Source organism: Nilaparvata lugens, chromosome 4, assembly GCF_014356525.2.
Source record: "Nilaparvata lugens isolate BPH chromosome 4, ASM1435652v1, whole genome shotgun sequence".
In the NCBI taxonomy this organism is placed as follows: domain Eukaryota; kingdom Metazoa; phylum Arthropoda; class Insecta; order Hemiptera; family Delphacidae; genus Nilaparvata; species Nilaparvata lugens.
This window is the reverse complement of record NC_052507.1, coordinates 52,784,649-52,812,323: the sequence shown is the minus strand read 5'-3', so window position 1 is coordinate 52,812,323 and position 27,675 is coordinate 52,784,649. Positions and strand designations below refer to the sequence as shown.

General features: G+C 34.9%; 1 protein-coding gene across 1 annotated transcript in view; it reads right to left on the bottom strand.

The window, feature by feature from the left end:
* The window catches only part of LOC111052049 (papilin), a gene marked incomplete at its 5' end in the record, with an annotated part of 66,379 nt that extends 39,020 nt beyond the window's left edge, over positions 1-27,359 (bottom strand). The window contains 22 exons of the mRNA XM_039427022.1: positions 1,473-1,697; positions 2,571-2,744; positions 4,768-4,992; positions 6,297-6,304; positions 6,390-6,615; positions 7,525-7,683; positions 8,371-9,313; positions 10,032-10,288; positions 11,561-11,702; positions 12,662-12,844; positions 14,041-14,214; positions 15,037-15,216; positions 16,661-16,807; positions 17,774-17,967; positions 18,960-19,095; positions 19,960-20,132; positions 20,859-20,939; positions 21,601-21,724; positions 25,588-25,738; positions 26,115-26,197; positions 26,504-26,555; positions 27,163-27,359. Coding sequence (XP_039282956.1) covers positions 1,473-1,697; positions 2,571-2,744; positions 4,768-4,992; positions 6,297-6,304; positions 6,390-6,615; positions 7,525-7,683; positions 8,371-9,313; positions 10,032-10,288; positions 11,561-11,702; positions 12,662-12,844; positions 14,041-14,214; positions 15,037-15,216; positions 16,661-16,807; positions 17,774-17,967; positions 18,960-19,095; positions 19,960-20,132; positions 20,859-20,939; positions 21,601-21,724; positions 25,588-25,738; positions 26,115-26,197; positions 26,504-26,555; positions 27,163-27,359 — 4,234 coding nt within the window. The remainder of the gene's footprint in view (positions 1-1,472; positions 1,698-2,570; positions 2,745-4,767; positions 4,993-6,296; positions 6,305-6,389; positions 6,616-7,524; positions 7,684-8,370; positions 9,314-10,031; positions 10,289-11,560; positions 11,703-12,661; positions 12,845-14,040; positions 14,215-15,036; positions 15,217-16,660; positions 16,808-17,773; positions 17,968-18,959; positions 19,096-19,959; positions 20,133-20,858; positions 20,940-21,600; positions 21,725-25,587; positions 25,739-26,114; positions 26,198-26,503; positions 26,556-27,162) is intronic.
* Between the last annotated feature and the right edge of the window lie 316 nt (positions 27,360-27,675).

Genomic DNA, 27,675 nt, shown 5'->3' with positions numbered 1-27,675 from the left:
AAGTTTTTAACATTTTTGTTATCAACTGATGTTAATTACAAAAGTCAATAACATCATGTTAAGTTGCGTTTACACCGGAGTTGATAACGTGAGTTATTAATGCAAAGTTGTCAACTTGACTGAATCGACAAAAATTTCTCGTAACAAAAGTTAAGAACTCGTGTTTTCAACAGAAAATTCCTTGTTATTAACAAGATTTATGTTATCCATCGACAGTCGGTAAAGATCAAAGGAAATGTGTTATGTTAATAACAAAAGCCTCTTTTATCGCATTAACTTTTGTTAATAACAGGTTACTATCTTCCCCGCAACCCCTCGCCCAGCATCCCTACCCTACAACTACAGCTGTTCCCTAATAACTACTGCTGCAGACGAAACACGTGACAAAGTTATTAACTTTTGTTGATAACAAAACTAGTAGCCAAAAGAAAATGTTATTAGCTTATGTTGAAACTTTTGTTTTTAACTCTGGTGTAAACGCATTATAATTTATTCACATTAGATCAGATGAAGATCATTATGTTAATGATCACACATGTTTCAATTTAAACTATTTTGAAGACAATTTTTTGCTTTTTATTCCGGCTGTTATATCATATGAATACCTACGTTAAATGAAATCATATAGAAGTCAATTATATTGATAACAAGATCTTGTTAATCACAAGGAATTTTCTGTTAGAAGCATGAGTTATTAACTTTTGTCAAGAGAGATTTTTGACGATTCAGTCAAGTTAATAACTTTTTGTTAATAACTCATGTTATTAACTCCGGTGTAAACGCAGCTTAACATTATCAATTTTGTTCTAAGATATCTAATAAAGCAATAAGAAAATTATTTATTAATTTTAATAGTTTTATTTAAAATGTAATTATTCATTATTTTTATCTCTGAATCTGTGTTTGTCCACTGACAATAATGGTTGGGTTGCACATCCTCAGTTACACTGTTAGTGCAACAGTAATTGAAATTTCTCATAACTGATTGATTGCAAAAATAAGTCAGTACAATAGATACAATACCCATATTTCTGAAGATTCATCAGTTATTTCAATAATATACCTGAAATTGCACTGGGTGTAAGAAAGATCGATAATATTAATGAATTGAACAAAAATAAAGTCATCATTAAGGCCTATAACAGTCACTGACTTTTTTCTATTGTAATATGGATTTATGGACAATTGATTATGAAAAAGACCGTCAGAATAACAGTGATTGATATTTCTGAAGACTCATTGATTGATTGAAAATTGAATGATTCTATCTGAGAATACACTAAGTTGAACACTGACTGAATTTTCTAGCGACCGTAAAAGTGAATTCTGTTCACTTATTTATTGAGTAAAGTTATTTTTATACTTTTTACAACTTCCTATTACTGATAGAAATTTGAGTGGAATCATTTTTATACGTTTTAAATGTTTATACTTTAGATTGAAATTAGTATTATGATGAACAGTCTACTGACCATACTGGTTAGGCCCCTTAGCCCGTTGCACGCCGTCGGGACAGCAGCCGAACTGGTGCGTGTAGCAGGGGCAGCCCTGGAAGTTGGGCCCTGCGGCCGGTGTGTACTTGTTGGGGCAGCAGCCATGTTGGGTGTACTGGCAGCCACACCCTTCGTTGGCGGCCCCCCTTGCTGCCGTCCGGTTGTCCGGGCAACAGCCGTATGTCGAGTATTGGCAGCCGCAACCTATGAGACAAACATTTGGAGTTGAATGATAAGAAAAGAATATTTTTAAAGGAATAAGAGTATTCAAGTAATTAGTAATTATTGTGATTAAGTAATTACTAACTGGCTATTAAGTTAATTATTGATAATTAAGTTGAGTTAATTAATACTTATACATTTTCAAGTTAAGCTAATCATTAATTGGGTACTAAGTGATTTGTAAATGTTCGAGTAAAATGATTTTATTCCTACTACTACATAGACAACCACTAACCACACAATGTTGAGCAGTTCACAATAATAATAAAATGCTACATGTATGAAAAGTATTGATAAAGCAATGTTTCAATTTTTAATAGAATAGAATTGTATTCATATTTTTGTATGAGGATCATGCTCTGTACACGAGTAGATGAGTAGCTGTTTATGGAGTACAAAGAATTCAGACAAGACTTATTGAAATAAGGGTGATTGATGAAAGCGAATTGATATAATACTTAGATTATGGAAATACCGAACTGAATGAAGTATGATAACATAAGATTGATATAAAAGTCCTAAAGTACATTACAGAATAAATGAAATTCACACTAGTAACTCATAAATTTAAGAAATTTACTACCTAACACTTGAACACCAGTAGACATACGGTATGTAAATATGAATATAATGCAGGTAAAAGCAATTAAAATATACTTCACATATGAACTTGAAACTCTTTTTCTATTGTATTTGTTTGATTTATCTAATAAATGGATAAATTTATAAATTACTTGCTTTTAAGTCAAGTCTCTGTTGTTAAACTGGGACCTCTAATCCAAATAACAATTTTAAGGACAAGAGTTACAAAATCATTAGTAAGTTTATTTATTTCCATGAATAATTTATCGTTACCTTCGAGATTGGGTCCCTGAGCAGGCAGCACGTTGTTGGGGCAACAGCCGAACTGGGTGCCGAGACAGCACCCCTCCCGGTTGGGGCCGTGCGCCGGCGTCTCCCCGTCCTCACAGCAGCCGTAAGCACTTGAAGCACACTCCGAAAGACAGCCTGCGTTCTGCGGACCAGTTGCTAGACAACAAAACAAACATAAATAGGTAACAGATTCCACTGATAGAAAGTACGACAGAAAATTGAATTTAGGCTATTTGTCTTTTGGTTTTATGGAGAAGTCAATCTTTATAATTGACTTTGTTGTAGTTCAGACACTGTGTTACTAGTAAATATTTGAAAAATACTTATTTTTCTTGGAGTATCGAGGAATGCATTTCACTCCTGAAGAGGAGAGCTTCATTAGCCTGAAACCAGGGGCGCTTGCTTTTAAGGGTTGGACTGTGTGGCCAAAATGTGGGAAAATATTGAATTTGATTTGAAGTTTATTTGATCATTTTGGCCACACAGTCCAACCCATAAAAGCAAGCGCCCCTGGTGTCAGGCTGATGAAGCTCCTCTTCAGGAGTGAAATGCATTCCTCAATACTCCAAGAAAAGTAAGTGTTTTTCTTCAAATTTTTACTAGTAACACAGTGTCTGAACTACAACAAAGTTATTATATAGTGTTTCGTCATGGAAAGCAACATAAATTTATAATTGAATTTTAACTTTAGAAAATTATTTTTTTGACAAATTATAATCCACATCACTACAGGAACATGTACGATCATCTATTTTCTTGTGATTGCTCTATTTTGTTAGCGTTAAACACTCACACTTTGGATACACTGATATACTTTACACAAACAGAAAACTCAATTATTCTTAAATATCAATTAAACAGTCAAGGTTTGTTTATACTTGAAGAATATATTACAATTGATTGAAAAATGTAAAATGATTAAAAATGAATTTTTGTAGCTTGCAATTTTTGATACTAACAAAATGACTGCTTAAAGTTTATTGCTAGATAGAATATTGAAAACGGCAGTGGTAAATTTGAACAAAGCTTGAGCCGCTTGAGGTGATGATGTGGATCTATGTAGACGATTATTAATCTGACAATCTGCGAGACCGACTCTCCAAATATTTCCTTCATTCACACAAATACAAAATTAAACCAACAACTTTGAGAGAGACTGAGGATCTTAAGGATCTTTGAGAGAACCAGGATTAACCCAAAACGGTTTCTCTCACGAATTTTGACAACTTACTTGTTATATTGAATACTGCAGTTAAATAATGACTACTATTAATGAAAAATCTGGTGTGGCGCACTCACACAACTTTCCTTGCATTATGAAAATTGATCACTGACGCTAGTGTTCACGCGCATCTCAAGTCGACTTAGTACTTATCAACAAAGATCTGAGCCAGCTGGTGACAGGACAATAACGCTGGAGACATACGAGGTCTGCTATCTCTTCATAGTGAATCATTTAATAGAATCAATAGTTGCTAACAGTTTGCAATTTGATAATCACATTTTCTCGAATTTCGTGCTTATTTTCAATTCTAGGTGAAAATGTTACTGAACATCAATTGTAGAGATTTTCATGCTCAATCTTTTCCACTCAAAATGTTTGTTTAAATTGTATCTGAAGCCTGATAATTGGGATTCTAAAATCAAACTTTGCATAGATGGGGCAAAGCTCCTGGAATTTTTACAGATAAGAGACTTGTGGCAGTTGATAGAGCTTATCAATGACTATTTTAGGTATAATTTTAATCAAAATCGTTGGAGCAGTTTTTGAGATAATCGTGGAAAACCCTGTCTTTGACAACATTATCGCCATTTTAGCCGCCATCTTGAATTGCATTTGATCGAAATTGTTCGTGTCGGATCCTTATATTGTAAGGAACTTAAGTTCCAAATTTCAAAGTCATTCCGTTAATTGGGAGATGAGATATCGTGTACACAGATGCACATACACTCATACACACACACACACACACACACACACACACACACACACACCACACACACACAGACAAATACCCAAAAACCACTTTTTTGGACTCAGGGGACCTTGAAACGTATAGAAAACTTGAAATTAGGGTACCTTAATTTTTTTTGGAAAGCAATTACCTATGGTAATAGGGCAAGGAAAGTAATAATAAACTAATATGCTACTACGAAATATGACTATTAATGCACTGACCAGTAGTATTTCCATCAGGACAACAGCCATACTTGGTGGCCTCACAAGCCTGTGCCAGAGTTTGCGGCTGCTGCGTGGGCTCAAACGGACATCCCTGGTTGTTGTCTCCGGTCGCCATGGCAACGCCATCCGGACAACAGCCGTAGGTGGAGTTGGCACAGTCCTCCTCTGTCGGTGTCTCAGCTGTCGTCTCATTCGAAAGCGGCAGGAAACCGTCTGTTGTCGCTACACACATTCAAAAATTTTTTTAATGAACCAAAGGTTCAAAAAATAAAAAAATAAATATTAATAAGTTATAAGAACCAAAGGACAGCGGCCCTCTATGGGTAGGATTGTTTGTATTTTGAGAAAATATTTCAATTGGGTAGATTATTTTAATTTATTAACAACTATTTTGTTTTATTGATATGAATACGGATTCACTTCAAGCCGTCAGCATTACAGTAGAATATTGTAATGGAAAGCACTGATGTCATTTATAAAAAATAATGCCAACAGTCTGAAGTGAGTCTCACTCTAGCACAAATCATCACTTTGATTGGGATCTATTTGTAAAATAACAAATTATTACTGTGTTTGTGATCACTGTGTGTGAAAAACATAAATTATTTCAACTGTGATAACATTAAATTGGGAGAGACATAACAGGCATAATCATCATGAACACATGCCATAACTCCTATTTTTAAGAAATGTATCACGCAGTGTCCATTTTATTAAATGTACTTTTCAAGTCGAATTCAACATAGAACAAGATATTTCAAGAGTTCGAGATGGATTCACCGCTTTTAAGTGTGGTTCAATGGTGTGAGTATATTAATTTATTGAATACTTGATTAATCGTTGTTACATCGACAATACTGAAAAAGTAATTGAAAAATCATAAAATTTGTATAGAAGGTATCAGCAGTCTAAGGGTTGTATGGCAGAGAGAATCTAGAGTCCTAACTCCGCCCTTGATAAAGGCGATTATTCAATTCAGCATAGTTACAATATTATTATGTAATCATATGTACAAGTGAAGCCAGACCAGATTAGATTAGATTTATCTAATTACTTTTTACAATATTTACTGGCTTATACACTAATTTACATTAAATGACGGTAATGCTAATTATTCAACGAATTTTACAAAGTATAGATGATTAAACAATGAGAATAAAGATTAAATCCAATTAGAATAACGATAATATAAAATGGTAATGTAACTTCATGAATTGGCGGTGTTTCAACAAATAATTGTCGATTCTTTAAGAAGGATATAAAATAATATCATTCCCATCAACACACGACCGGGGGATGTAATTAAAGCAGATAGTATTATTTTATGGGATGACAATGTGTTCATTTCATCACTTTAATTTTTTTTTTTTTTTATTAAAAATTAACAATGTTATTGTGATATTGGAAAGCATCCAACCTGTTTGTCTTACCCATTCAGATTTCATGAAGGGGAAAGAATAAATCATTGATTGGTTGTTACTGTTTGTAATCAATGAATTGAGGATGATTGATAGATAGCCACTCACTTGGTGTCCTTTCGGTTGAAGAATAAATTGTTGATTGATTGCAATTATTTAAACAATGGATTGTTGAGGATAAAATTGAAAGTGAAAACTCACTCAGTGTCCCTGCAGTTGAATGCGAGCGTGGTCTCCGGTGGTGGTGTGGGACACCCTTCCATGTTCTGTCCCTCGGCGGGCGTCACCTGGTCATCGCAGCAGCCGAACAGCGTCTCGTTGCACTGTGACGCCGGGCAGCCATCTTGTTTCGGTCCCTGCGCCGGCGAGACACCGTCCAAGCAGCACCCGAACTTGGTTTCCGCACACGTCTTAGGTAGGGGACAACCTGGCCAACAAACACAACATATATAACAGAATATGTTATACTTGAGTGAGATTCACTTTAAACTGTCACTTTAAACATTAAATGAGTAGCATTGATAAGAAATTATGACAGAAGTGAATCTCACTTCTTACAAAGAGCTGATTGTGACTGTTCCAAAACCTATAGAATAGGTATTAATATTGATTTATTTGTTCATCATTTATTATTTCAATAATATTACACAAATCATAGAAATGATTGAAAGTCCAAAACTTTTCCTTTCTGGAATTTTGAATGATATCCTGTTCCAATATAACTATCCAAGTTATATTTTCACTTTAAAAATTTGAGTCCAATTTTCAGCAAATTAAACACAAATACACGAGCCAAAAATTGTGAATTCAAGTGAATTGAAACCCGAACAAAATAGGAGCATTGCACTCAATTATCACTTGAACTGGAAAATATTACGTTACTGCATCCAGGCAAGAATAAGAATATTTACTAACCTTTAAACATTATACGAACAAGCAATAGGCTTCGTCAAGATAAAAACGATACATTAAAGTTAAATTTTTTCAATTATTAAACATTTAAACTTCAATAAATTTTAAGCACAATCAGGTAACAATATTAACATCACAATCCATAAATTCTTTTAAATTGTAAAATGGGGTTTGTCTTAGCCATTTATTAATAACCAATTGGATTTTTTACCGGTAGCATTCTCATTTCAAGAGGAAGTTTATTTTAAATTACACATCACTGAATGTGTAATATACATAATAGTTTAATAGGCTTCAAGGTGAAGCCTCCTCACTGCCTATGAATGTGGTCATTTGAATATATCATATTTTTCTTAATGTAGCAGCACAAATTATATAATTCATTGCATATAAATATCATTTTTTAATTTATTTTTGAACAAACCTTTGTGGAATGGACCTTGAGCCTCAGTTCTTTCATCGGGACAACAGCCGAAGGGTGAGAAGATGCACTTCAACTTCTTGGACTTCTTCCTGCGTTTGCATGACGTCTTCAGCTCCTTGGTGAATGCTGCCTCAGCTGGGCTCTGTGTCGTCCAGATTTCTACAAACACAAAAAAGAAAGATTTTTGTACAATCTATATACTGCAAAAAACTGTTCTAAGAATTAGTGAAGATGGCAAAGATATACACACCATGTCAACTTTTATAAATCTACAATAGACTAGGATGGTCTAAAATAGCCCAGGATTCAATTATATAGAGAAAATAGTTTCATTGAGACTATTTGAGCTTGTGTAAACAAAACAGAAGAAGGTGAAGTAATTTATACTACTCACGACTCGACTGGTTAATTATCTACATACAGTATTCGACAATCACATTCTTATTCTGATATGTGTAAATATAATTATTTTTCAAACCTAGCATTCATTTAGAATAAATTTTCCTCCTCATTTATCATCTTCCGAAAAAAGGAAAATATATTCATTTAACTAGAACACCAATCAATCAATTTTGATTGGCACTAGTGCTGCCAATGATGTCAAGTCGACACCTGTCGTGTCCGTGTGTAATATCATTGATACGGCGTTGATAGACAAGGCAACAAATAAATGTGTTCCTACTGTACTGACCAACATAAGAAATAATAACAAATAATGAGCCTGTGACTCGCTCAGACATTTGGTGTACTAATGTAATATGAGCCTCAGTGTGAATAATTTCTACTGTAAATATCTCAAATGAGAAAATAATCTGATTTTAAATTCTTAAACAAACCCATAGTCACCTGACAAGAACGTCGAAGATCCAAACTCAGTGGTAGCCGTTCCACTATAATAACCGGGTGTCACCGAAGTACCCTCGCTAGATTCCGACGATACAGAAGTCTCCGCCGAAGATACAGATGTAGATTCTGAGGATACAGATGTTCCCTCAGATGATACAGAAGTCGACTCAGATGATATCGAAGTCGCCTCCGATGATACAGAACTGCTACTCAACGCCTCCGACGTTGCAACGGAACTCGAAGACGAGACGTCACTAGTCGACTCCGAAGATACAGAAGTCAAATCGGAGGTTCCTTCAGAAGACAGTGATGAAGATATTGAGGATCCTGTAGAGGTTTCTGTTTCTGTTGCTGTGGAAGATTCAAAGGTTGTTGAAGATTCTGTAGTAGTGTCAGAGCTTGAGGATGCATCTGAGGATAGAGTGGATGAAATTGTTGAAGACAATGCTTCACTGCTAGTTGATGATAACTCAGTTGAGGTTTCCACACTAGTACTACTCGAATCCGAAGTAGTCTCAGTTGATGATGCTTCTGTTGATGATACCTCTGTTGATGACGGTGAGGATGATGACACTTCCGTGGTGGTAGGAGAGGGGGAAGCCTCAGAGGTGGACTCCGAACCACTCACAGTTGTATCCTGACTAGTGCTAGATTCACTGGACGAAGTCAGCCCCAGTGATGACATGGTGGACGATAACAGGTCGAATAAGGTGGTCTCCGTGGAACTGTCACTGCTACTGGATGAACTGCTACCATCTGTTACCAGGGTGCTGATATCTGTGGTGTCATCTGATGAGAGAGATGATGAGTCGGTGGAGTCGCTCATCATGAGGTCAGAAGACATCATGGTGCTTTCAGTGCTGCCTGTCTCAGAGCTACTGCTGCTGCTACTGTCTGATGTGCTGGTTTCGTCTGACGTTGATGACGAGAAGAATGTAGATTCCTGCAAAAATAATCAATACCTCAGAAAAATAAATGGCAAAAGTTGATGTTGTGGATCAACTATGATTTTGAAATCTCCAAGGAGTTTTCTTAGATGATTCAATACTTGTCAATAAATGTGTACAGGTGTACCATATAGAACTACCAGATAGCGGTATACAAATGACTAGTTCACAATCAATCGAACAAGGCTATACATGATTTCAATGCGTAGAATAAGATAAGAATTCGAAACCTATCAACTTGGACTCAAACTAGCAACTAAAATAAATTATGATATTATGTGTATTTTTCTAAAGGATGATGCCCAAAGTGAGTTCTAGTTTTGTGCGTGGGTGATAGAAAGGATGATGATGAGAGGAGCTACAGCTTATAAGGTAGGAACCAACAGGAAGCGATTGGAGGCAACTATCTCAAGTAGTTTTCATTCAATAGGCATGGAGAAATTTACATGCTGAATTTGAATTTGATGGGTCAATATTTTTACATGCAATCTAAATCAAAACGAAGGTTGATGGCCCTATATGAGCCAGATTAATTTTTATTTTAAAAATGCTAATGTGAATTGATAAAAAACAGAACATGGGTGGTGTGGTGTCACTATCTTGCAGATTTTTGAAAAATCTTATTTTACTGATTAGATTTGATCGCCACAAAAGTAGTAACTAGTATTTCAATATTTTACTGTTGAATGCATATCCTAATTTGAGAATATTTACGGAAATGTCAGTGCTGAGCGACGAAGACGGTAGTTCGGACGAGGAGAAGGTGACAAAGTCGGAGGTTGACGATGTCTCACTCAATAGAGTGCTCAAGTTGTCTTCAAACTGTTCCAGTTTGACGGGCTTCTTCTCGGGCGTCTCCTTGTCTTCGCTCACTTGTTCGACGTCCACCTCCTCGTAGTCGCAGTCATCAGAGTCGCCTTCCTCCTCCTCAGACGAGATCGGTTTCGATGCTTCTACCGGAACTATTTCGTCTGCAAACCAAATTTGAATTGTTGTACAAATTGGATTGAACAACCAATTAAGTGATCTGGAGGATGTATGTAGTTAATTTGATAGGTTAATATTGAATCTCAAAAATATAAATCTTCTTAAAGGAGGAAGATACATTGATTTTGTCAAAATTGAGATTGTCACAAACATTGAAAGATAATCAATAAAAAGGTATAAAACATAGTGTAATAAGTTATAAAACAGTAACAGTATCTAAGCCCATATACACCATCTCGGAGCGAACTGAGATTGATTAGCTGTTGAATTAAATCTGGAAAGTAACTCATTATATAATGAATGCAACCATACCTTCGTGTAATCCTGGATTAGCGTTAAACGTAGATGGTGTATATGGCCCTTAATCTAGACCATTGTAGTTGGGCTGTGATAGAATATAGAGGTGTCAGAAAATAAAGATCTTATTTTCAACCGGGTGTATGTACAAGAAATTGTGTCGGTGAGGTACAATTTGTTATGGGAACACAATTATACCAATAGGAGTTATATTTCTATGAGAAATTGTAGAACTGTCCAGAGTAAGATATTGAAACAAAAATGTATTTATAATTATTTATTTGTGGATACAAATTACAAATCATATGAATATGATTGGGAAAGAAAAACTGGCATAGCCCAAAACTATATATTATATGGCACAGTATTGATACTTTTTAAATTTGAATGAAGAGAATTGATTAAGTCTCTCATTCATAGGAAAGAGTTCGTTGCTTTTCCTAATAGAACATTATAATCGAAATTCTCAACAATCAATGAACTGTTCAGTGTTCACATTTTCACTTTGAGCTGTCTTGAAAATGGTTAGCAACCGAAAAGCCTACTATTTGGATACAAAAATAGAAATTTATGTAAAAACAAATAATAAGTACGTGTCCAACAGTCAACTTACAAAATTAAATAATAAAGAAAAAATAATTTCATAGTACCCTTTGTGTTTCATATAAAAAGTTTTGAAAACAGAAGGATAGGCTACTATGAAATAATTCCTTTGTTATTTAATTTTGTATATTTGATAATTCCATAGTAACCTTTTGTTTTCACAACTTATTTACCTATAAAACACAACAACAACTAGTAGTGGAGCTATGGAATTATTTCTCTATTGTTTAAAAAAATCAAGTAGCACTATTAAAATACTCTATAATAACTTTCAAAATAAATTATACATATAATCAACTGAAATCTCATGTTAGACCAGTAAGATATAATAGTGATATAATCATAGATTTGCCTACCTTCACCACACGGATGATTGTTGCAAGGCTCATTGGAGAATGGCACCAGGCTTCCATCGCAGTTTCGAGTTTCGACCACTTTGTTGTCCAGCAAACAGAGCACCTTTCTAGCCTGAACGCCTCCACCGCAAGGCTTCGAACACTACCACACAACATTCAATCAATCAACTTTGGTTTTGTTTTTCTAATCTATTCATATAAAACACAGAAACTTGCGTAACAGTACAAAAAATGGATACAGAGTGCAAACTACTATTATACACATATAAACTTTGATATTTGGAATTTAAATATTATAAATCCATTCAATTACAATATGAAGCCAAACATAAGGCTACATTACAACATTAAGGAGAATTGTCACACAATAGGAATCACAACACTTATCACTGATAATGTGTGGTGTAGTGAATAAATTGAATGCTCTTTCAACCACAGTTGTATAATAACTTATAGAGCTAAAATTACTAGAATAGCTAATAAGTACTAATTTACAAACCCTGGACCGTAAAGTTCTTAGAAATTTTAAATATAAAATAGGAACCATTTCAATAGAAATCAGTAGACAATTCATCCTGTCAAGTAGCCTACATGCTGGATTAATTATGATGGCGGGGTTTCAGAAATTGAATGAATGAATGGAACGACAAAACAAATTTTCTTTATAGTAGTGAAATTGTTTATTTTGACAATGACTTGGCCAGTATAAAAGAACATATATTCAAAAATGTTTAAAATATACAAAAGTTCTATACAATTCATATAACGTAGGACCACTGCAACCATCTTCCTTGGCCCTCCTATTTGGCAGTACAAGGACGAGAATATAAGAAAATATTAAGGGTACTATGACATAGATAGAGAAAGTAGTGGACGGGAAGTTACTGGCGGACATTGCTATTCATAACTAAATATGTCACAAGCTATTCATAACGTCACTCTAAACCAATTTTCATTCAACAATCTACTGTCGAATTGGGAATTGATAAAAAGTGAGATAATGACAAGCACTGGCGTCTTTCCGACTCTACTCTCCCTGTCTATAAGCAGGTTAAGTTTAGAAACTAGTTATTCAAAAGATACAAAAAGTATATAACTGACCGACGACCATGGCCCACTGAACCAGCTGCCCTTGCACTCCTCCTTGCCCGTGCAGTTCTGAGTGGTCTCGTACTTCTTGGAGGCGTCACAGTTGGAGTCTTCCACCTTGGTGAATGTGTCGTTCTCAAACGTCGCACAGAACACTTTGCGTGATTGCACTCCGGCTCCGCAACGCACCGAACACTAACAAATACAATAATGCAAGATTTGAGTTAAAGTTAAACCGGCTTTTGTGCAACCGGCAGCTTGATTTGATTACTTGACCCTGTTTATATATTGAATATCTTGTAAAGCATTTCTATTATTACTCACTTTACTACGGTAGGGTCATTTCCGTTTGAGATCAAATACCGAATCTTAAATTCTAACCTTATCTTGTACTTTGTCATCTATAAATTTGGAAGAAAAATAGCACAAGGACTACTGTACCTTATTATTTTATCTACCAATGTTATTACATTAGTGTCATTTGCATTGTAAATGAAAATAAATAAATAGACCTTACCGTAAATAAAAATTTCATTTATTTCGAAAAGTGTTTCAAGTCTAGGTGATGATGAGAGGATGAATGATAATACACACGTTTTCATTTATGATGATTCCAATAATGAGGAGAAAGGATGAAGGTTATGTACTATTTGTAACAATATCAACTATTTAGGTTCGGTTGCACAAAAGCCGTGATTAATTTCACGTGAACCAATCAGAGAAGTCTTTTTTGATTGGTTCTCGTAGAATTAATAACAATTAAAAATTTAACCGGCTTTTGTGCAACCGGCACCTACAGTCTAAATCAAAATAAGTAACAAGTTTTCAATTCAAAAAATAATCACTCTGAATGTCCAAAATTAACACTATCATAAAGAAATAGACAACAGAAAGCTCCAACTGGTCTAGGGTTAGTGCTATTAATTTATAATAACTTCGTTAGGTTCAACACAAAAAAGCAACAATATTATGATAATGAAGCCTTCAATTTCATAATTATGCCAGTGAGCCCTGGAAGAAACTTGAAAAATCCCGGTATGGGAAAATCACTTCACTTAAATGTGGCTTGTACCAGATGAGAACTCATCAAACAACCAACTTGGATTGGGTTCAATTCAATTGAGGTGAAATAAGAGCGATATTGTCGCTTTTATTTTCACCTTAATATGAAGAAATTTCATAATATCTCTGTTCATAGTGTAAATTGAATTTAATTGTTAAAGATTGGTGATGAAACTTTTGTTTGGCAGAAAATATTGAAAATTATTATTTACACTTTTGCATTGTGAAATAATTGATAATACTGTAAAAATTGAAATGGCTAATAACGTTTTGTCATGGATAAAATACATTGTATAATTATAAATGACTTGTGAATTGAATTGAATTACCTGACTCCACTGTGAGGCGTACCACTCATGCTGGCACTCGGCCGTGCTGATGCATTCACGCTTCAACTCGGGCAGTCGGTACTTGTGGCAGAAGCTGTCATCATAGACCTGGCCCTTCTGAGTGGCACACTTCACTTCCCGCGTTTCAAAACTGAGGCCGCACATGTCTTCGCACTGTCAACACAAAACAATCCATCTTATTTATTCGCAGAAACAATTCTGAAATAAAATATTTGAAGATAAAGGAACACATGAATAAATGTGGAATGAAAGCAATCTACATATTCGAGTATAAATTTTATACACAGCAGAAATAATTCCTGAAAGTTGTGGAATAAAAGCACTCAACACATTTGAATATGAGTTGAGTGTGCTGTGTCATACACAGCAGAAATTAACAATCACTATTTTGATTACAAAGTGTATAGAAACAGGATGAAAATGAACAAAATAATGAGCCGCAAACTAAGAAATACCCACATGGATATCTAGTGCCTAGAAGTGAAATTGATTTGAAATTGAAACATAAAAGAGAAGAATACACATGAAATAGCACCACAACCATTACGCTTACAGGCTCAAGTCTGGTTTTATTTAAAGTTGTGTTGAGGTACTGTACGTTGAATATTTCAACTTTGTTAAAAATATGCTTGGCTTCCACTATTTCCTAAATATGAACAAAATATGTAAATTTTCGTTTCGTTTTTAGGTAATTTACAAATTAGTAATTAAAGTTTCGTCCTACTAGATCTAGGAATAGAACAGGTTTTGGGCAAGGGAGACTATTTTTTATTCCATTATTGTAATTTTTATTCATAGAATAAATAAATAATTTGTAACATGATCTACATTTTGGACGTTAGAATTTAATGATGGAAAAGTACTGTAGCGAATTTGGGTGGAAGCCTCTTGTGCTTTTCATTATGTAATAATAATTATACATAAAAATATAATATATTAAAATGTCATTGGAGATTGAAATGTTGGCTGACTAACCCCTGACCACTCGGATGTGATCCAATCGAGGCCTTCGCAAGGGCGCAGGTGGCAGGCCATCTCAGTGTCAGGCCTTGCATCTGGGCAGGCTGCGTCTTCCAGCACCTCAATGCGGCCATCCACTCTGCGATAGCACCGCACCCGTCTGTGCTGCTTGCCGTCTCCACACAGTTTGTCACACTGCCAAAACATTCACAAATGTTAAACTAAATGGTTCAATGTTTTTAAATGTGGTCATTGAGACAATGAGAATAATCTGGAGGCATATCTTGACATACTCCGTACTGCAAAATATATCGATGAAAAGCATTTAAAATACAGTAGTTTAGAAAAGGTCGGTGTAATCCAATTTAGGTAATAACTTGATGAATAAGAGCCATATATGCACAATCTACGTTAAACGCTGAACCACGATTACTTGTTGATATGGACGCATTCATTCTAATGATTTCCATTTCGGGTTCAAAAAATCAGCTTTTTCCCCGTTTCTCTCCGTTCAAACTGAGATGGTGCATATGGGACTGAGGGGACATTAAAGAACATTGAAAATGGTGAAGTCTTATTTAAATATTCAATATGATGGGAAAAAAGATTCAATGTTTCAAAGATCCAAAAAGAGTTGTTCACTGGCGCAGTAGAATAAATAGCTTCTAAGATGATTATTTTAATATGGTAAAAAGATTCTATGGTAAAAAGCGAATTACGTGGAGACAGTTAGTTGGTGCGGCCAAATGTCAACTTGGATATAGATGGCCCTGGGAGTAAGCAAGTAAGTAAGTAAAAAGATTCAATAAAAGGACATGATTCAGAAAATAAAATAGTAATGGCTAAGCCTGTTTTCTTATCCCAATCACTCTATGATTATTATCTGTTTATGTTCCTCATCAATAAAATTTATTGATAACCTTGAAATTAACGGTAAAAATATTATAGACTGTTAAGAAGGTAGAGAAAATGTACATTCAATGGCAAAGAAAATGTACCTTCTATATTCATTATCATAGAATAAAAGGGTTTGTCAAAGTACACTGAAAATAAATGGTAAAATATTATGAAAATGCTGAACATTACTTATAGAGAGATACTTGCAAGCAAGTTCTAGAGAGATTCAATGATGGAAATGAAACGAATGAATGACGTGAATAAACAATACCAATTATATCCATAAATGGAATGCCGAATGCAAAACAGAAACAAAATAATATTTTTTCTAAAGTTTTCATCCTAACTTCAATTATCAGTTAATAATGCAATAAGTACTCTGTCTGAGCTCAAGTTACTCAGCTCAACTACTCATCGAGTTACGTTAAAATGAGCCCAATACCTTGAAACGTATACGGACAATCAAATAATTATACTGTACTGTTGTGATTTGGGAATAGAATTTGATAGGTTATTGATATTATAAGAACATTATCACTTGAACAAGAAATTTATGAAAAAGAACAAATTGGTGTGTAATAAAGAACTGAATTTTGACTGAAGAATTAAGTTTTCATTAAGCAGGCTTACAAGCAGTTTTACAAATAGATAAGATTAACCAATATGAATGTTCCATTTGTCTGCACTATAAATAACAATGAATGTGAATATTATATTATTGGAAGATGTGAGTGTAACGTACGGGTGCCCACGGTCCAATATGCCAGACAGGACAAGGCAGGTCAGGACATTCCTCGGTGGTGGGAGGAGCCGGACCTTGCAGTTCTTCACAGGTCTTGGAATCAACCAATGACGGCCGACCGTTGCTCACTATCTGTTCACAGATCACCTGAAACAACCAATCACAAAACGTTAACTTCTAGAAATAAATCAAATAATATTATAGGATAAGCTATAATCTTACACCTAGGTAATAGATTGGATTGAATATCTAGTTACATGAATTACTATGTATATCTATATAGATAGGTTATTGACTGCAAGCAATATTGCATGCCACTCTCCTTTTCACTGTTACCTCTTATTTCTAATCCCCATACTCCAACATTTCATTCTCCTATACTATACTTGTGGCAAGCAGTTTAGCTTCTCTGCCCCAGTGATTCACGTGTCTGCTTTTAATAAGGTAATTTAAATACTAATTACATAGAATTGAATATATTCTATTAAATGTACCGGTATTCTATTTACTTGGGCATAAATTGTTCTATCTCACATTATCTCAACCATCCAGCCTACATTTTACAATGTTTTACCTATTCAATCGGTATAAACTGATTCATTTTAGATAATTCAAACTTTTTAATAGCTCTTCAAGCTTTTGTTCTAATGCTTTTTATCTTATTTTAACCTAAAAATCAAAATTGAATCTGGTAAGAATAAAGATACTGTAGATGAGGATTTGGACTTCGATTATAAAATCAGGAATCACCATCATAATATTCCTAATCTTTCTTCACTTTCATGCGATTTAGATTTTGGTTTATAGATCGAAATCGAATCATTATTCTAAGTGTCTGGACCTGCCTTGGCATACGAGGCCAGAACACAGCATACATATGGCTAGCCGTGGCCATATTGTGTGCCACACTATCCACCATTTGGTTCACCTGCCGAATTTCTACATTTAATCATTCTACTCTACTAAGCAATTTTGAATAAACTCATTTTGTACCATCCTACTACTCTAAGGCACACTAGTGGTACTCCACATGACATTCAACACTTTCCTCCCCGTCTAATGCGTTCTTCTACCAAATAGATCTGCATGACCATTCGACGTGAGGCATGTTACCTGTCGGATGCGTTGTGCGCCGGGGCCGCATGGCTTGGTGCACTTTCCCCATTCTGATACCGACCACTGCGGCTGGCATGGCACATTGGCACACACTCCCTCACGCGCAGGCTCCAGCACTGAGTCACACAGATCGCTCGACACTTCCGACAAATCCTTGCGTCGTACACAGGACACTGACCGCTGCTGCAAACCTGCCAACGCCAATAGAAGAGTTTCTAATTAATTACGAATGAAATATAAATTACACAGACATTTTGAGAATATTATTATTCTAGGATTGGTATGAATATATAGAGTTGATTGTCAATCGAAACATAATATCAAGCCTAACCCTTGTTTGAATAAAGAAGACGTTTGAGAAAGAATTACCATATGTTAAGTCTCAATATATTTGTTGTACAATGAAATAATTTGTAGGCTGTCACAGTCGGAAATACTCTATGATCAATGTAGGCCAATATTATATTAGAGTTCAATTATAATCTTAGGTCAGACACTAACGTAAGGGTAAGATCACATCGAATGCATATATATGTGCAAGTGCACGATCATGCAAGAGCCGACCAAAAACGAAATCTGGAAAATGCCATTGAAACACGTTGTGACTTGCATATAACTGCTCACACTGAATATAACCAGCAAGTGCACGCGTTCAGTGTTCCTATTGCTCTTTCCAAATGTATTTCTCATCTGCACGCTTGGTCATGCATAACCAAGCGTGCTTGCACATAATATGCATTCACCCTAACGTTTTATCGGACTTTTTCGACTGACAGGCGAACAGTGTTCTGTAACAACTGACCTGCAACATCACACAAATTACTGCACAACTGCGTCTCAAGTTACTGCCACTAACTTTCAGGCAGGGTACAGTCATATAGTACATGTGAAACGTTACTTTAATGGCTAGCCTTAATATAATAATCAGCACTAGTGACTTACTCCTACCAAATTCGCACGAGCTGATATTATTCCATCGAAGGTATGGATGTTTATTGAGTGAATTTATCATCAACAATTATTTTCTCTCCAATGGAAATTGGATTCATGAAAAAGCCTATTTTAGCCTTCCGAACGATGACATAATTAATTTGATAACATTACAACAAACTGTATAATATTATGAACAAAAAATTGATTATGATTGAAATGAATAAAACTAATGAAATAATAGAAAACTTGCCTCCTCCGCAAGTAGCACTGCAAGGCCCGAATTCACCAGGATACCACATGTAGCTGTCAGGGTCTGTTTCCTGCACCCGGCCTTTGGGGATGCTGTACTCATACTCAACTCCCCGGTTCGTCTCTTGGTACAACAGCTGTTCAACAAGCATTCATAAAGTTCATTATTCTAATTTAAATCATTGTAATGGTGAATCAATTTTGAAAATTTGATATGATTATGACATTTTATAACAATGACTATTGAGTCAAGGAGCCTTCTTCATTTAGACATAAAGACACCCTTGATACTTTCATAATACTATTTTGAATCTCTACAAAGAATTATAATAAATGAAAAGAAGCATTTTATTCATTCATTTTATCATAATACAAAAACTAATGGACAATTTCGTATTCAAACAAGAAATAAAATTTCTAAAGAATATAAGTATTGATCTTGAACTCAATATTCAATAAATGTTTCGATCTTTCAATGTTATTGCAAACATGATTTTTCTGATAGGCGGATTAAAGCCTTTACTTTTATATTTGAAACCACAGTTCAGGGTTGGTCATGTAGACCAGCAACAAGTATCTTGAAATAGACATCAATGAGTTTTTGTCAATAAATTCTCAAATTGTTATCCTAACTTGAACTTTTAACCAATAATCTAGAAAGTTTAGGATTTACTCATAACTATACGTTCATGATTAATTGAGTTCGGATGTGATTAATTGTACTGGGTCTCATGTTCAGCGTACTCAACCATTTATCCTCACACTGTACGCAGACGCAGAAGATGGAGCCCACAGCAATCAATTGGATCTGGACTTGACTAAACATTCAAGTACTGTACTATTGTCAAAGTGCAAATGTTCGCTTAATCTATTTCTGTTTTATTTTTATTAACAATTTCACGCACACCAAGGTTAAGTTGAAAAGAAGAATTTATACAAAATATCTTTCCAAATCAAATCAAATTTCAACAAAAAGCAGTTATGATATTGATCTCACTTACCACAATATAGAGTGGCTCGGTAGTTGGTCCCAAGCAATGTATACTCTCGGGTGCGAAGAAGACATGCGGCTTGCGCTCATAATGGAAGATGGTGCCAGCAAATCGAATACTCCTCGGGAAATCAATCCTCCAGTTGCCATTCAAATAGTAGTGGCCCGAAAGATTTCTGATAGCTGTAGACGAAAATCAGCTTAATTTACGCATTTTATTTAGAATAAAGGTTATTTAGATGTTGTAAGCATATATTTTACTCATTACAGGAACTCACTACAGTTATTACCACATTCAAGTGAGACCACATTTTATTCACTTATTATTTGATACTACTTGGATTATATTCATTTATTCATTTGTTACATTCATATGATTAATCAATCTATAATATAATAGAGGAAAGAATTGGCTTATACACGTACGGGATCGAGAATGACGAATCACGTCTCAACTACTAGACTGATTAACTCGAAATTTTGAATATTGATTCTCAATTTCCCTGAGATGATTATAGGGATATTCTAAATTCTCTACGATTTCAGTAGGTAAAGTTTTTAAGTAAACCCCTGCGGAGCACGGGTTACCTACTAGTAAATAAATACAATTTACCATGCTGAAGAATGATCTATGAAGTATATTTTCAGGAGTGTCAAAAGAAAAGCTACAAAAATAGTGGAATGTCATATTTACAGTGCAATATCTCATTGATACAATTTTCAATTTGAGGAACATAATAGACCATAGTAATTTCAGAGAAATAATTTGAAATAATCCAATACAATACAACTATTTATATAGAAAGGAAATTAAAACAATAATTTATTTATTAATAGAATGCTTACCGGTACATTAATAATTTTTTGAATAGACAAATTTTATGACAATTTTAATAAGAAATAACTTACCAAGATAGTTGTTTGATGCGGTCACTTCACTTATCCTCAAATTAGTGGCTCCAGCAGGAATCAGCATTAGATCATTGTAGCCTGAAATAAACAAAATAATATTATATGAATGGAAACTGATGATTTCGATACTTTCCTTTGTTATAGTACTTGTGAGATGATAGTAAGCTTCGTAATAATAATATAATGATGGCATTGTTACTTGGTCAGCTAAAAATGTTTAAAGCATCAACTCATTTCACGCCGGCTACAGAATATTAAAAATTGATAAATCATGAAATTATATAGGCCTTCAATTATATAGACATTCAATTATGAACTTTTTTCAAATTTAAAACATTCACTTTAAACTACTGAATCTTGTACATCAATCAACTATGGAATTATTATAAACATTTAGACTCATATGATTAGATGGGACACTTGTGGTGTCCGTTTTTGAAGCAAACTGGGACAACAGTGAGATACCAGGAAAGAGAAGGAACGCTGCCTCACTCCCATTTTTGGTTTCTGTGCGGTGGCCGGGCTAGCGACCAGAATGAGACACCAGCCGTTCACCAAATTCTTGTGTCTCAAGTGTGTTAAATGCATAAGGACTAATGCCCCGCGACTCGCTCGGACACTTTGTGCCACACTGGCGACCAAGCCTGGTTTCCTAATATGATACCATCCTTATAATAGTGAAATTTTGACTACTTATTATACCAGCCTTTTAATAGTGAACCTTTGTAGCGGTACATACCGACTTGCAGCGGATCGTTGTCCAATACGCCACTGATAGTGTTGCAGCCACTGTTGTCGCCCCCGCACTCTCGGCACTTGTCCTCCCTGGCCGCAGATCCCAGCAACATGTCACACCCGACTGGCTGGAGCAGTTCATTGCAACAATCATCAATCATAGAGGCATGTCTTGTCTCTAGATTATGAATATTACTATTATGGATGATACGGTCAGAATCAGGTAACCATACACTTATTGTCGTGTAGCCAACAATTAATTTCTATCTTGCTATAAATTATAGCGAGATAGAGGGAAATATATTTGGGAAACATAGTTGAATATAGAACTAGAAGGTAATAGTTTTCTCAAAACGCCAGATTTTTTATTTTTTACATCAAAATCCTCTTAAAAATTGAGATATACCTATTATGAGTCAGAATGGACCGTAGACTCATCATGGAGAAATAGAATAGGCAATATTGTAGTGCATCAGTAAACTTTAGAATACCGGTACATTATGTTTTATAAGTTCAACTTAGGACTATAAGAAATTATGCAAAATTCAAAAGCCACCACCTTTTAACTTTAGGGTACCGTACCTAAACTTTCAACTTAAAGGTAGCCTACCTTTAACTTTTATAAATAATGCATACTTAAGATTCGGCGCTAACAAAATTGTTGCATGAAGGCTTAAAATTCAATTATAATAAACATTATTTTGAAAACAAGTAGACAAACTACAGCAGAGCAGAGCGCCTACCGGTTATGTTGTCATTTGCATACCGTAATTTTACCGTAACTAATAATATTATTAATTATTTCTTATTATTATCATAGTGTGGCATCCAATACACGATCACGATATTTAGGAATTATAAATAAAGAATAATAATTTGTTGTTTACTCAATAATAGCTCCATTTTACCGTAAAAGCCAATGTTTTCGAACATAGTCATACTTTGAGGTTATATGCATGCAATTTATATGCATCATCCACAAGTTGGCCCAAAACGACCAGCGCCAGTGTGTGCCTGTGTGGATGATTAGTTTGCGGTTGCCAGCGCTGGCCTTTACTGGCCTACGTTGTCAACGTTGTGTCGCATGGCTGGGCCAGCGATTGGCCAACATGTGGACTTGTGGAGTAGGCAATAGCGTCTATAGTGAGGACACATTATAATACATTTTTCGCCCCACCCCACTTGGATGTAATGAGCTGGTTTTCGTGCGTCATATGGAGGCCGAAAATGATTGTTTTCTGACCAGGCCGGTAAAAGTTTTACGGCCCTAGGGCTGTAAAATAACCTTGAAGTCAGCTGATTCTGATTTGATGTGAACGTGTTTACAAAATGGTTTATGAAACGGAATCAGTTTATGCTTCTACAATTGAATAAGTATTCTGCAATAAGATACTATCATTTTATTTGGATGAATAAAATACAGATAAGATATATCTATTCAAATTCGATTTTCAGAGTAGGATACAACTTCTAACCTAAACTTCCGAGGTCAATGACAACAAGCATTGTTGACGTTGACATTCAGATTGGCCAAATTTCAAGTGTGCTAAAACAGCTGATCAAAAAACTTCATTATTTGTGTTTATTATTCAAGAATCAAAACATTTATAATAATATCATCTTATTGTCATTTGGAAGAATAAAAAGTATAAACTCATCCTCTTACATAATTGAACATAATCTTTTAGGTTATTTAGACAAATCAGAATAAAAAATAAAAATACTTGGACAATTTCCTAATATTCAGATTACCTCAGATTTGCTAGAGCTATGACCTTCCTGTTTTGCTTTCGAAAGTGCCTAATAAACAATTATTCTCATATTTATACCGGTATTGTTTATTTTTCTGTGTGGCGAAAAATAACATTCTCACCATGGGCAAAAATGTTTTTTCGCCACACTTGGATGTAATGAGCTGGTTTACGTGCGTCATATGGAGGCCGAAAGTGATTGTTTTCCGACCAGGCCGGTAAAACTTTACGGCCCTAGGGCTGTAAAATAGCCTTGAATAACAGCTGATCGTGTCCGATCTCACAAAAATCATAGAGAGATAATCTCATAACGACTGTAATAATCTATATAATTATGTATCGTGAATCGCGGTATCATGTCTATAATATATTTTATAAATTACTGTTTCATAATTTAATATTTATTATTGTGTTTTTGATATCAAACAATAGAATATGATGATATCTCCATAGCCACAACAATATAATGTTGGCTGCATTGTCCATTGTCAGAAAGGTACATATTGCAAGTATTTAAAAGTGAAGAATCGAATTTGAAATCAAAGTACAATAATTGTATCAATATTTAAAAGTGAGGTAGAGTAATAATTGTTTTTTTTTATTATCGAATTCCACTTCTTAATGCAATACAATCAACAATAATAATAGGAAAATACAGCAGAGATCTAAAGTTTAAGGTAAGCCTACTGGTGAAACTCAGCCTTGACTGAAAAATTCCTAGTAATTTTTCCGTAATTCATTATTAAAACTTTTAGATAATTTTTCTTCAATATCAAACCATATAGAGAAAACATTAGGCCCACTCAAGATTGAATCTTCGAATGTTTTCTCTATGATTTAACTATTTTCAGAGCAATATTTTGTTGTGAAAATGCCAGCAAACCGGCTTCAAGTTTGCCGCTATACACTATATTATAGTAGCCTACATACGTTACCTGACTTACAGGCCTCTACAATCAACAATACCCAATGGCCGAGAGCGTAAAGGCGTCATACATCAGAACTCAAAGCTCAGTGAATTACAAACATGATCTAGGTTCGAACCTCGGTCAATGACATTTTTTTTGTCGATGAATTTCGACTTTTATTAGCTATTTTTTATATTAGTTACCATAATTTAAATTTCAATCAATTTTTTAGATATATTTTGAGACAAAACTGTGAAATATGCAATTATATTAATTTTTAATCACATTATTTCAAAATAGTAATGAAAATTCTATTCATCCATCTATCCATGAGATATTGCACCAGGCGCAAAGCGCGAGCTATAAAAATTCAAACAATTATTCGAAATATTAATAGTATAAAAATATTGTCACTATTGTAAATTATTAATTAGTAATATTGAAATTAATTGAAAGTGAAAGTTGTCATAACCAAGATTCAAACTATCAAAATACGCTGTTTGAATTTTATTTATTTTCCAATTTCTTATATATTGGGAAGTTTTTTTTTTGGTGTGGCAAAAAATAGCGTTCGCAACACGGGCAAAAATGTTTTTCCAGCTCTCGAATGCTTCAAGTTCTCGACTTTGTCTCAAACTTGAAAACCGCGATCTTGGGCCGGAAAACGTACATTTTCGACCCTAGGTGCGAAATATACTATTCCGGCTCTCAATCTTTTCTAGTCCTCGGCCTACGGCCTCAGACTTGAAAACTGATTTCGACCCGGAAAAGTCTCATTTTCGGCCCTAGGTGCGAAATATACTATTACATTTTGATATTTACATTTTATCAGATGCAGACGCATTATAGGCCTACACATTTATTTGAACAGACGCTGACGTTGTAGCTGAATGGTTTTAGACTGAAAAACGGGTTTTCGCTTATAACTTCTAAATATTTGACTCAAGCGTCAGAAATTTTATAGAGGTTCAATATTGTAGAGGAAGAGGGCAAAATTTGCTACTCAATATCATGTGGCTTTAGCTTTGAAAGGTGATTGAGGATTTCATGATCAATTAATAAGGAATATTCGCTCAGAAATCATTAACCTCTTTTACTTTCCAACGTTTCACTACTTCATTTTTATAACCTAATTTTTAACATAAAATTTATTTATTACTGTACCAACAATAATTGCCATTGAGGCCTGCCATGGACACCTGCCTTTGAGAGACCAGACCGCCAGCATCCCTATAGAATTTTGCTTGATAAATATTGTACCCGATCACTGTACCCGAAAGTTGTTATTTTTTAATAGAATTTTGGATTGTTTTAAACAGAAATTTTACTGACCAAGCACTTTCCATCGACACAAACATCGAGTTTTTCTTCATCACACCTGGTTCCATCAACCACCTTATCTCTGTGCCTGTAGTAAAAACGCTCCCCCTTCGGCATGCAGTTCAGTTCGCACTTATTCGGTGCTTTTGTGTACGGAATCCACCTAAAAACATAGAAAAATATCATTTAGCAGTTACCGGTAGCATACTATATTTCCATCCAAATGAGCGTTTTGCTTGTACGTGGGTAATGGAAGTGCGAGGGTGAATTATGAGATGATAGAACGTCCATGCATATTCCATGGGATTCGGCGAGATAGCAGAAGATTCGAGCCTCGTCGCCATCAGCTAGTAGGCCTACTAGAAGACTGGAGGGTATCTTAGAACTTAGAGCATAAGATTCACAAATATGTACTTATTATACAGGCGACGAGGCAATATATTCCCATTTGGAATCTATCAAATATATTCACTGTATAAATAAACAATCATTCCATGCTATTCATAATTCATATTACAACAATTATTCATTTTACTCACTCGTAATAAACATTGTCGAATGGTTCCACATTGAAAGCTGAACATTGTTCGGCTCTGAAATCTCTTGAACCTTCAGGACAATCCTGTAAAAAATAGTAGATTAGAAAACAAATTCTATCATTAGTCTCACAACAAAAAACTTCTCAAATTCAAGCTTCAATTATTAATGGAATAAAAAGATTGCAATCAGGCACTAAAATTCCTATACAGTATTCATTTTAATATGGAAACTATTTTATATTGTACCAGTTTTAGCATAGACTGAACAAAGCACCTTGCAACAAAGATCGGTGATTTTATGGCCAAGAAAAAAGATCTTGAAATCGTGATCATCTTGAAATGAGAGTTCAAATTTAAATAGTTTAGGAATGGATGAGATTTTTACTAACCTGAATATTGCACGACATATATCGTTTGGTAGCACCAGAACAATGACTAGATCTGAAACAAAATATCAGTATTCAGCATACAGCACTCGTACGATTCGATTGAAACTGGAATGGATTCCAATAAAATATCAAAATAGTTATCAATTTTGGTTAGATCATTCTAAGGGATATTGTGTGTTTCTGGTGTGTGAGAAATTTATCAAAAGGTTTTTTGTATTATGAAGCTTTCAAATCCTTATAAAACCTATCTCCAACACTCTAGACGTCTAGATATTTGAAATGAGTACCGTAGCTCTGTACCCGCATTGCATGGTTGAATGGGGAGCATTGATGTTATTCATAAGGGATTATGAAAGTTTGAAGTGAATCTCTCCAGTGTAGAATAGATAACAGATATTGATACATAACTATTGCTATATACCATGGCAAATACATGCATTCAACTTAGTAATTTAAAATGGGTGGATCCAAATTTTTCAGACTCGAAATACTTCAGACTGGAGTTGTCTTTGTAGTCACAATTTTCAAGAGTTTAACCATTCAAGTTAAAAACGACTTCGCAGCTTTGAAGAACATTAAGGTAGCAGTTCCACTGTAAATCAGTTCTTGTCCCCGTAGTTTCATGACTTTTTTGGTTGGATCCACTTCTTTTAACTCACGTGCACGTCCTGGTTTGATAGGTGACCCCGCCACCACAGGTACGCGAACAAGGACCTTCGCTGCTCCAGGGGCCCCACGGACCCCGATCGGGTCCCCCAGACCCCGGCTCTGGCACATAGCTCGTGCCCCCCTCACTCACTCCCGTGTCGTAGTAGCGTTTGTCCCTTTGCCGGCCATGTCTATGCCTATGCTGCAACAGAGCAACCCATTAAAATACATCATTGAAATACAATAAATTAATTATTGAGACAATAAATACAAGTCAAAAATTACGTTCAAAGAAAATCACAAAAGAGAGATAAAATCAATGCATATTTCAAGTCAGAATATTGGAAGTAGCAATAGAGATAGATATAATTCATATTTAAACAATTATAATTTATATTCAAATGGCTTACGTTAGGAGTTCTGTAATTGAATGTGTGATTGGAAAGCATGAATATATTTGATTGGGTTCAAAAATTGAACTGTATCTCTTATAAGAATATGTGATTTGAAACATCACATTGTTA